Source organism: Zootoca vivipara, chromosome 16 (genome assembly GCF_965207765.1).
Source record: "Zootoca vivipara chromosome 16, rZooViv2.hap1.1, whole genome shotgun sequence".
NCBI lineage: Eukaryota > Metazoa > Chordata > Lepidosauria > Squamata > Lacertidae > Zootoca > Zootoca vivipara.
This window is the reverse complement of record NC_142599.1, coordinates 3,463,121-3,475,276: the sequence shown is the minus strand read 5'-3', so window position 1 is coordinate 3,475,276 and position 12,156 is coordinate 3,463,121. Positions and strand designations below refer to the sequence as shown.

Here is a 12,156-nt window from a genome sequence, read left to right as displayed (position 1 = left end):
ATTCTCCTTTTGCTGAGCACAGTTAGGTAGTGGCCTACATTACAAAGCTGACTTAGGCGTTGTTGAGCTATCCAGGCTGACAAGTCGTTGGACTCCAGTTCCCATCAGCCCCAGCCAGGGTGGCCATTGGTTGGGGATGGTGGGTGTTGTAGTCCCGAAACATTGGGAGGACTTCTGCCTCCGTGTAGGAGATGGGTCTGTGCTCTCAAGCAGGTGGAACAATGACGTAGGATTCGTACGGTATCTTGTGCTGCTGTAACCCGCCATGGGGAAGGGGGTAATAAATTTAACAAATAAATAAAAGCAATAGCTAGCACACTGCCAAGAGAGCCACTTCAAGATCATATAGGAAAGCAAGTGTAAGAGACAGCCCTGATCCATGAACACAACTCATTACGTGACCTTAGGCAAGTACCATCAGTCCCAATCTCTGCTGGAAAAGAAGACCAGATGTGTGGTGCCTTCCTCGTGTCCTTTGTATCTTACAGTGTCCTGGAGGAGACTGGCTGACTGGCTAGATCCATGAACTAAAACACTCTTGCTTGGAGGCAGGGCAGTGGGTGCTGGTCCGTTAAGGGCAAATGGGGCCCTGCCCCATCAAGTTTAGTCTGTCCTCAGCCAGCCCCCAGCCGCCTGCCTTCTTATTTGCACCCGGTCCAGCGGGAAGGAGCTGCCTCTCAGTTTTGCCCTTGTGGAACTCAGTAGGGAAGAAGAGGAGGAAAAAACAAGAATTATGGTAGTTTGGCTCTGTCTGACGTCTTTTATTTATAATACCTGTATTTGTTTTCCACTACAAACAATTTGTCTCAAAAGCGATTTACAGTTTTCAAAAAAGCTTATCGTTGGCTTTCCGGCCTCTACTGCCCTACCAGCCATGAGGACATACTGTACTGCAGTATTTGTTGAAGTACGCACTTGTGATGAAACCTTTCATGGTAATCCCAGATGTCCATTTTCACAGCATTTAGGGCCAAAGCTGTGCCAATCAACTACACTGCTAACCCAGAGATCCCAAGATCTTGGTTTTTTCCCTTTGGATGGTAGTGAACAATTTAGCCATTGCTCTAATGATGGCAAAGAACTGCTCTGACCTCTCACCCTTCTGGAATTCTTCTGATAGGCAGAGATTACCACCCCCATCTTCTAGCCTTTCTGTCTTATATTGTGAGGGTTTAAGTTGTGTGCTGAGGGGTAGAGTTGCCCATCTCCTACTTCCATGTTTTTGGAGTTTCCTCCACTGCTCTGTGGTCAGATTCTTCTCTGAGGGTCTCCAGTCCTAGCAAAGCCCAACAGCCCAACCCTATGTGGGCATGACAGTAGTGGTGACATCAGACTCTTGTCCTGATGGGTGATGCCCCATCAGTGAATGGCAGTGAGAGTCCTTGACATTGCTGCTGAATTTTGCTTTTAAAGGCAAAAATGTAAGGTTAAGTTCAAGTGTTTTTTTTAAATGGGCCAAACTTCCAAAACATTTTAAGGGAAGCCAATGGAGAGCCAGTGTGGTGTAGTGGTTATGAGCGGTGGACTCGTAATCCGGGGAACCAGGTTCGCGTCTCTGCTCCTCCACATGCAGCTGCTGGGTGACCTTGGGCTAGTCACACTTCTTTGAAGTCTCTCAGCCCCACTCACCTCACAGAGTGTTTGTTGTGGGGGAGGAAGGGAAAGGAGAATGTTAGCCACTTTGAAACTCCTTTGGGTAACTTCTCTTCTTCAATGTGGTAACTTCTCTTCTTCAAACTTCTCTTCTTCAATGTGGTTTTGATGCAATGAGTGACATTTCTCATTTGGAGTTCTTCTCAACCTTCCTTTGGTGCTAGCCAGTGCTGTTCTGGTGGTTGCTGGTGTGCCGAAATGCTGCTGCAGCTTTCTGCCCAGCGTCAGGGCCACTCATGCACCCAACTTTTAAAGAGTAGCCTTTGAAATTTCAAGTCGCCACTGACAAGGATGTTTTTTCCAATTGCCATCGAGGGCTCCTGCTGTCTGCACCAAGCAACTTGCTGGCCTCTGAGCTTAGCTGTGCAAAACTCATTAAGCAGATTGTGTTACGTGTGCCGTTTGGTGGGCCAAGCCTCCTCCAGCGCGTTGGCAAATGCCGTGTGCCACACCCAGCATTTAATCTTTTTATACACAGAGCTGCAAATTCCTCAGCTGCTGCTGGTTGCGCCTCCAAGATCTGGAAGCATCAAACCATGTAAAACCCCTACGGCAACCTGGCAGCGGGATGCTTTGCGTGTCCCTCCTGCTTCTTTGAAGACAGAAATGCTTTTCGCAGACTATAAAAGCTGCTTCTTCAAGTTGGGTGTGCAGTGAAAGAAAGCAAAAACTAACAGGGATCTATCTAGATATCTGTTTGCAAAGTCTGTGCCAGGTTTGGCTAATATTTTAGGACACTTACTATAGACACAGAGAGACGAGCTAGATATTGAAATGCCAGATTTGTAGGGAGATGTAGGTTTTTCCAGTTAACTCCCCACCCCTCCAAGACACAAATCAGACAAATTTGACAAAAGATGTGTAAGTGGAGAAGACTTGAAGAAAATGTGGATTCCAGCCTCCAAGGTTTCCTTACCTGTTAGCTGCAAAAGCAGACTTGATGAATCTATTCTGGTGTTTGCTTATGAGCAGTGCTGGCGTAAGGGTATTTTGCTCCCCAGGCAACCTCTGAGTCACTCCCCCAGTTTTCACTCCTGAGTAATTGTTCTGCTCCAGAACATTTGGGTTCCATCTCTCATATGTTTTCCTGCCGACTGCCCTTCAAACATGGAAATGGCTCAAACATGGAACTGGAATAAAGTGAGAAGAGGAGGAGATACTGTGCCATCACTTTTTGGCAGCAGGGAATGAAATGGCAAGTCCCTGCCCTGAGCTGCCACCTCAGCTCCCCCCACCCCCGAATATAGGGCAGAGTGGGGGCAAGGTGCCATTTCTTGGTCCTCCATGGCTCTGTATCAGGTACAGTGTCCATATGAGAGAGAGGTACTGAGCCCCCCCCCCAAAAAAACCCCACACTTGAGCAGACACAGATTGGCAGTAGCTCAGGATGGGGAATATACAACTGGTCCTTCCAATAAAATATTTGCCAAAGTTGATGGGCGTTGCGATTCAAATGATGCGTGTGTGCTGCATCATGTGATCAATTATGTGTGGTGGGGCTTCCCCCCCCCCCCCCAATATTTCCTTCAAGTTGGCACCACTCCTGGTCTCCCTCCCTGTAGAGGTGGCTTGCAGGACCTGCCCCACCCCACTGCCAACAAATCCCTAATTCTGCAGGGCTGGTCAGGCTGCAACCACTGGCTACATTTGCCTAATCACATACAGTGGTACCTCCAGTTGCGAATGGGATTCGTTCCAGAGGTCTGGCCGGATCCCAAGGTTTTCGCAACCTGAGGATCACTGTTATGTGCATGCGCGTGGTGGTAGACTGCTTCTGTGCATGCGCGCGCGGCGAAACACTTCCAGGTTTGCTGCTTTCGCAACCTGAAGTTTATGTTACCCAAGGGCATAGCTGCCAAGTCTCCCGTTTCCCCCGGGAAATCCCCGTTTTTCCAGCTGTTCCTAGCTGAAAAAACAGATTTTTTTGTTTTTTCCTGGTTTATTCTGGCGCGACAGCCATTTTGGAACTGGGCGGAGCATGCTCAGAAGCGACTTTTGATGCTGCTCTGCCCAGTTCCAAAATGGCTGCAGTGCGACTTCTGGCATGGCGGCCATTTTGGAACTGGGCAAAGCAGCATCAAAAGTCACTTCTGGGCATGCTCCGCCCAGTTCCAAAATGGTGGCAGCGCTACTTCTGGTCTGCTATTTCTGGCCCGGTCCCTTATTTCTCTGACAGCAACTTGGCAGGTATGCCCAAGGGTAATGTAACCCGAGGTGCTACTGTATAAGCAAGTCTCGCTGAGTTTCAGGAGCCTTGCACCGCAAGCACTCTAGCATGGGTGTAGCCAGGGGGTACAAGGGGCAGCTGCCCCCATCAAGTAAAGTAAATGAATAAAAATACTTTAACTGACCAGTTGTGTCACAGATAACTTGGTTCTGCCCCCCATAAAGCCTCCCCCCCAAAAAAAATATCCTGGCTATGCCCATGCACTCTAGTGAGCATCCCTGCTTCTCACAAGCAGTAAAAAGGGCAGGATCAGGCCCCAGCCGGCGAGACTCAGCTCCAGTGAAACCCTTGTGAGTTTGCAGCCCTAAACATCCTTTATCCAGAAAGGGGAAAGCGCCAACTCTCTTGTGACTCGAAGGGGGCAGGCAAAAACAAGTGCTGCAAGAGTTGGTAGGAAGTCCATTTCCTGCCAAACACAATTTTGGGGGTTGTGGGGTGATCCTGCCTTTCCCCCCCTACTTTTTATGCCATGCCCCTATGGCAGCCATTTTATGAGTGGGACCTACAGCACTTTCTCAATATTCCAAATGTGCCCACAGGCCCCCCAAAACTTGCAACCCAGGGTCAGATATGGTTGTGTCTTGTTGGAGAGCAAAGGGTCCAGCAGAGGAGGGTGTAATTTCTGTGGGGAACAGGATGTGGTACTTGAGCAGGTCTTTGGTTTGATCTAGTTGGGGCTCCACTGAAGTTCTTGTGTGTGACGTCTTGTTGGCCCCCCCCCTTTAAATTTCAGGTGCAACTCTGAGGTAAAATATGGCTCTGAGAGGCATTACAGGGATGGTGTTTTCTACTGCCCAATGCCCACTGTCACCACGTACAGCGAGACCGTCATTGCTGCCCCCAACTGCACATGGCGAAACTACAAGTCCCAACTCATCTTTGAGCCCCGCCAGAAACCCCTGAGGTTCCAGAGTACAACAATCATCTTCCCCAAACATGCCAAGAACATATACCGGACCACACTCAACTATAGCCTTGGTTCTGCCAAAAGATGGTTTGCCTCAAGTGTGCAGCTAGAGCTTTGTGAGGAGAACAGCCCCTGCATTGTCTACACAGAAAAGGTTTAATGCAGCGTTTTGTTTACTGAGTAACTCTTGACTACAACATCAACGTAAGGCTTAGGCTTGCGCTGGAGGAGAAGCCTTTTAAGACTCAATGGCCTTTGGCTGAGGGCATCCATTAAATGGCTCCAGGATCATTCATTTTTCACACACAGGCTTGGATATGCACAAGTCCAACTGGCTTCCCTGCTCCTAGAAGCAGCCGAGAGAGATATTCTCATGTGCTGAAGCAGCTAGAAGCTGGCTTTGGTTCCCCTCAGCCTTGGATCGAACCTCTTTGATTAGCACTTGAATGCATTTTCAGTAGTGAGGGCCTTCCGTTACTTGGTCGCCATTTAGAAAGCTTACTATAGGGTAGTGTGTGGGCCCTCTGTAGCATGTAGGATGTGGCCAAATATATCCTTAGAGAAAGTGATTGTGTCACAGAAGCTCATCTCCAGTTTGGCAAAGACTTGGCTTTGCAAAGACATCAGGTAGATCATGGCAGGCAGTTCTTAGTCATACTAAACATTAATTTTGTCCTGGGATCTTAAGTAGAAGGCCCAGCACAATAGATAGAGGTGGAAAGGCACAGGGCATCATTTTTTGCCAATGAGCAGGAGTTGCCAAATCTCTGCTGCACAGGAGCCATTCGTGGAAACCAGGCATTTACAGTTCATTGGCAACCAGCTGCCTTTATAAAGGAAGCCAACAAGAAGATTCCTTGGGAAACTGCCTCCTTGTGTGGATACAACATATGGAAAATAGCTGAACATATAGTTGAATGTGTGGGGAAAGAGTTAACGTGAACTCATTCCTTCAGGAGGCTGCATTTTTTTTTACTTTTTGCTAAAGATTTGGAAGATAATAGCTTTTTAAAAGATGGTGTTTGAGACCAAAGGCCTTTTTTTTTTATACTTTCTGGAATAAAGGACTGTAAAACTCAGGCCAAGATTTCCTGGAAGGGAAGCTTAGCTCTTTAGGGGTATGAGGAGGGGAAATGACATTTGTTCGGATTTGCAGGTTCACAAACCTAGTAAACCTAAAGTAAATGGATGAAACAGGAAGTGACTGTATGGACAACAGAATGAAGGGAAGAGACTTGAAAGTATTGGCTTGGTTGTGGAAGCAGCTAAGTTAATGACAATTGTGCATATAATGCACAATTGTCTTGATTGTCATTATACATACTGCTTTTAAGGGCTGTCCTTTCGAATGGGGAAAGATGCATGGTTAAACAAATTGTGCATCTCAATGTGCAACAATTATTACATATCCATTATGCTGCTTAGACATATTTGTTCTCTTGAATGGAGGAAAGAGTGCATTTACGTCAACTGCACATGTACCTTGCAACCATTATGCAGATTTTTAAAAAAGTGTTCAGAATATATGATGCCGGTCTTATTGAAGGCAGAAAAGTTCATGAAAATAAATTGTGGGTGGGTGGGTATCATATAGCTCCTATACGTGAATGGATTCTTACTGGCTCGTCACAAACATCTTTCTCTTCTTTCTGCAATGCTGACTTGTTTTTCCTGACTTCAAGACTAAAATGCAAGTGAGACCCAGGCCTTAGTTTTTTTTTATTGCAACAGCTATTGCCTCAAAACGTTACCATGGTGAGTGATGGCAAATGTAGTTTGAACTTTTTTTTTTAATTTATAAGCCTTGTTGTGTGGCACAATCAACCTCCATCACATCCCTTTAAAAAGTGTATGTTGTGGAGGGTGGGGGAAGCTCTTTACTGGAAAATGGAAGTCTTTAAATTCTTAGATTAAAGATGTACATTAAGAGTACATCATGTATGCATGCACCCCACATTTGAGAAGAGAGAACTGTTACAGGTAAACAGTTAGCCGAAAGGTTATTTACTACAGATGCTGAATACAGATGACTATTTATCAGCATTCCTTGGGGTACTTGTGGGTGGGGAAATCACAGGTGCTGTTTGACTTGCATCATGCTTGTGGGCTTCCCAGAAGCACTGTGGGAAATTGTGGCAGAAAGTTTGAGGGCTTGTCCGTGCCAAGAGGTGCATGTTGCTAAACGGTTCCAGAACTGCTGTATCATTGCAAAGTGAAGGAAGGATCTCTTCTACATGGCTAGTTTCCCAACTGGTCGCAAAAGCTCACCAAGTGGGTAAATGGTTGCCTGTGCTTATCTTGCCAAGCGGTGACAAGACTTCAATCCTCACTTTTGTAAATTTAGCCCATGTCAAAAATGTGGAGAGGGGAAAACAGAGGAATAATAATTCTTCTGATTACTTGGAAGGACATCATAGTCTGAACTCTCCACCCATCCAGCCCCCACCCATAACTCAACACCTGCACATGCCATTCCGCTAAAGCAGAATTACTACCGGTATTGACTTTAGCCAGGCAAGACCCATGATATCCAGAGTATAATGGGTGATAGAAAGTTTATATGTTGCCAGATTTCGAAGAATTGCAAATATAAGATAAAGCTTTTTATACAACTGAAGACCTGAATGCTTGAGGTAGGACTTTAGAATTGCTTTATCTATGCTACATACAGTATGTTGTGTAGGGTTATTATTAATTTTGCATTCAGAGCACATTTTGTACATTTAAGGGAACTATTTGCCCCATAAAAAAGGGGATGCTATTTTTTTAAGTGACAGAACTTTATATATTTATCCCCCACCCTGAGATTGCCAGCTATTCAGTCTGAGTGAATTTAAGCACAGCTTCTAAAATCTTAAGTGCCTTACTTCTGTACTGCCCAAATCTTTCTTGAATATTGTATTGAAATGCTTTAATTCTAAAACTTTTATATTTCACATCTCCATACACAAATGGAAAGTAGAAACCTTTACCCAAACTGGCTGCATTCCACAAAAGTGGTGTGTGTATGGTGGCAATTAATATATGAGGCTGTCCTATGTCTATGTGAAACCTCAAGTCACAACTGCACAGTGAGAGTCAGGGCTCCTGCCCCCTGCCCAAATCCTGGGAACTGCACTTTCTTAAAGGTTTAACGACTCTCTGCTCCCTTAACAAACTACAGTTTCCAGGAATCTTTGGGGGAAGCCATGATTCTTAAAGGGGTGTAAGAGTGCTTTACATTTATGTTGTGGAGTGGCCTCAATCAGACCGTTGGTTTGTTTAGCCTGGTACTGTCTGAGATGGGTAGCAGTGATGGGCTTTTGTCTTGGGCTGAGAGATTACTCAGCCTTATTACACTACATCCTTCTAACTGGGAAACTTGGGATTGAATTAGAGAACTTGTGCATACATAGTCTTTGTCCATGAAGTTTTCTTGGCAGGGATACTGGAGTGGCTTGCCAGTTCCTTCTCCAGGTGGATCACGTTTAGTCAAAACTCTCCACTATGACCTGTCCATCTTGGGTGGCCCTGCATGGCATAGCTCATAGCTTCTCTGAGTTATTCAAGCCCCTTCGCCATGACAAGGCATTGATCCATGAAGGGGATGTGCCTGGTGTGCTCTGGTCCATGGGGTCACGAAGAGTCTGACACAACTAAACGACTAAACAACAACAAGCATACATAGTGTTACTCTTCCCGCCAAGCTATCATCATGTAAGCAGTTCGATCCAAATGTGTGCTCATGCCTTGCACTAAAACATGTGAGAAAAGCAAAACTTTTGCACACAAGCGAAAACATAGGAACGGTCTTTGACTAACATGTATGTGAATTGCCAAACAAATAAAGAAGACATTGTGTAACATTTGTTCTTTAGACACAACCAAATTTGCACACACACAAGTTGTAGAGACAGTGACGGGGAAAGATAATTTATTGGTGTTAAATGAAGACTAAAAGTGCATGGTTCCATGCAAGCACATTAAAAGCACAGGATGTGGGTATTCATTGTAAAGGTGGATTTCCTGAGAATCCCAGCTTTCATTGTTTAAGAAATTAAGAAGTTACTAGCCCTGGTTGTAGAATGACACCCACACCAGACATTTTAATTATAATTATATCTCTTCAACAGTAATGGTCCCCCCCCCCAAAGAATCCAAGGAAGTGTAGCTTGTTAAGGGTGCCGTACCCTTTGGGAGAAGACATGTCAGTTCAAGCAGTGTAGGAGAGCTTTAAAGGTATGGCGTGGATATGACCCGAGTTCAGGCCACTTTAAATAATCCAGTGGTTTTGTTGTGATTGACTTTTTATCACCCAAATTAACACATGGGCAAGCTGAAGAGAGCAAGTTTTTCAAGTCCATGAGTCTGATAGCACATGAAGCTCAGGTCTAGCAACAGATAGCCTCAGAAAGTCCTCTACATTCTTGGTTTTGTTTACTCTCATGAGGCAGAACAGCCTTTTTCCAGGCATACTCAAGCCCCACACCCTTCTCCAGGTGGTTTAAATTACAGCACATAGAAATATACACAAATAAAGGGCCAAAAACTGTAGCATTTAAGACGTTTAATGAAAGGACACAATTCCCCAAACACATTTGCACATTGCACACCCTTCATGGCTGTGCTAGCAGGCCACTTAGGCGAGGGGCCGTTTACAAGCCTCTTTCGGGCAGCTGTTTCTCTTCAGAAAAGCAGGTGCAGGCATCCTGTATTCTCAAATCCAATAATTCTTTCCCTCAGGTGGTATGTTTCTAAATTGCAAGTGGCTTGTCCACCCTAAGTGACTCTATGTTTTCATGCTGCAGTTCCATAAGGGGAAAGAGTAGGATTTATTCCTGTTCAAATGGATGGGAATTTCTCCACAGAGTTAGATTGGGTGGTTTTTTAAAAAATCCATGTGGTGTTCTCAGTTGAAACAAGACATTGCCCAAGTGGAATGCTACATGCACAACCGTTTGCAAGCCTTAGTGTCATGTTTAATAATATTAAGCATTGGGGGATGGGCAGTGAGTAAATGAATGGATTTGTTTTTAATCCATGTTTTTAAACCATGGCTTGCACTAAGCATAGACTCCAAACCATTACTTCCAGATGTACAGGCAAATATGGTTGGTGTGGTTTCCTTCTTTCCAGATCCCCAGATGCTATCTTAAACAACAGCTTCTTAGGGTGGACTGATGTTCCCAAGCCATGCTTCAAATTGTGATTCAGTACCTAGATTGTGAGTTGTCTGTTCCTAAGTCATGGCAAAACCATGCTCTGGCTGTGCAAATCATAATTTGGCATTACATCTAGAACAGGCATCCCCAAACTTCGGCCCTCCAGATGTTTTGGACTACAACCCCCATCATCCCTGACCACTGGTCCTGTTAGCTAGGGATCATGGGAGTTGAAGGCCAAAACATCTGGAGGGCCGCAGTTTGGGGGTGCCTGATCTAAACCATCTAATAGTTTGGGACACTTTTTTCCTTTCCCATTCACAAAAGCCACTACATCTGCGGAAAACTGAAAGTAAAATTCCAAAGCTTAAAGAAGGCAGTCCATGCTGATTTGATGGTCAGAGGGAAAGTTAGAAGGTAGCTAACAGCTCTGTTGGCATAGATATGTAATTATTTTTGTAGCTCTGCTCTTTCTAAGTGCTTACAAAAGTATTTCTGCTGTTTTATATTTTGTGATAAGGTGTTTTGCAGTGCCATTTTATTTTTATATCTATATAAATATGGTATTTCCCCACATCCTTTAGTCAATAATGTCTTTCTATTCGACTAATAGAAAATAATTTAAGAATTTTTAATATTGCTAAAAACCCTGTATCTCATAATAAAATGATGGAATGCTTTTGTGTGTGTTGTGATTTATGAGCATAAACCTGTAGACAATATCATGCATTAGGTTTCAGCTATTTTCCCCCTGTTGGCCTAACTTCTTTATCTTTTTAAAAACCACCTTTCAGCTGAGGACACTTCACAATTAAAGGTGCACCAAAATGCCTTGTTGGTGTCCATCTGTCTCAAGAGACAATGGAATAAACCTCTGGGGGTGTAGTTAAACTGCTGGAGAATCACAGTGCCTGCTGTGGCTGCAGAGACCAGTAACTCGTAACTGATGCAATAAGATGCAGTAAAATATAGAATCTATTTTTGATGGCAGTGACCTGAAAGTCAGAAATATAAAACATACTGTTTTCCCTAGCCTGGAGGTGAAATTAAAGAAAAAGCTTTACCATTTTGTTCATCAGACTTCTGTTGAAACACACATGCTGCCAACTAAATACTGGCAAGTATAGCACATTTCCATTCATCTTTATTACAATTAGTAGACGAGCTCAATAGATACTGCCTTAAAACGTGAGACAAACAATATCTAAGGTTTTTGCAAATAAATAATAGCAAATTGTGCTATCTAGTAGTTGTGAATTCTTTGTAAGACACTTTGAGGATAAAGTTGCTCACTTCCAAAACTGATACTGATGCAGAATCTATCTAGATGTCCAATGCGCCACGCTAGTGTTGTGGGATCAGTTTCACCAACCTGGTGACAGGAACAAGGTGCCCCTGATACCTGTCCTCTCAACTCTTTGTACCTCTTGGATGATTGAAACTAACTGGTGGTGCTGATGTTCGATGGGTGAGTCTAGGTGGCAGCTAATGCATCATTGCGCCCGAGGGTGGTGCCTACCACTTTGAAGGGAGTGTTGACGTGATCTCTTCTGAAAAAGTCTGCCCTGGATCCAATGGTGCACAACACAGGATCACAAATGCTCTCTTGAGAGGGCACTTTCATTTCAGCTGCAGTTGCTCTTGAACAGGCATAGGCAAACTCGGTCCTCCAGATGTTTTGGGACTACAACTCCCATCATCCCTAGCTAACAGGACAAGTGGTCAGGGATGATGGGAGTTGTAGTCCCAAAACATCTGGAGGACCGAGTTTGCCTATGCCTGCTCTTGAATGAAACGGAGTACTTTGACCCTTATCAGACTGGATTCCAAAGTGGGTTTGGGACTGAATTGGGCTTGGCCCATACCTGCCAAGTTGCTGTCTGAGAAATAAGGGACCAGACTGGAAGTAGCAGACCGGAAGTAGCGCTGTCGCCATTTTGGAACTGGGCGGAGCATGCTTAGAAATGACTTTTGATGCTGCTTTGCCCAGTTCCAAAATGGCCGCCGTGCCAGACGTCACACTGCAGCCATTTTGGAACTGGGCAGAGCTGCATCAAAAGTCGCTTCTGAGCATGCTCCGTCCAGTTCTAAAATGGCCGCCGCACCAGAATAAACCAGGGAAAAACAAAAAAATCCATTTTTTCAGCTGGGAACAGCTGGAAAAACGGGGGGTTCCCAGGAAATACGGGAGACTTGGCAGCTATGGCTTGGCCACCCTGATGCCTAAT

The 12,156-nt window shown here is 44.8% G+C and overlaps 1 protein-coding gene across 4 annotated transcripts in view; it reads left to right on the top strand.

The window, feature by feature from the left end:
• The window catches only part of RFLNA (refilin A), a 35,949-nt gene extending 25,342 nt beyond the window's left edge, over positions 1–10,607 (top strand). For all 4 annotated transcript variants that reach the window (XM_088659407.1, XM_035097914.3, XM_088659408.1 and 1 more), the window contains one exon: positions 4,614–10,607. In XM_088659407.1, coding sequence (XP_088515533.1) covers positions 4,614–4,947 — 334 coding nt within the window. In that variant the 3' untranslated portion in view covers positions 4,948–10,607. The remainder of the gene's footprint in view (positions 1–4,613) is intronic.
• Positions 10,608–12,156: the final 1,549 nt, after the last annotated feature.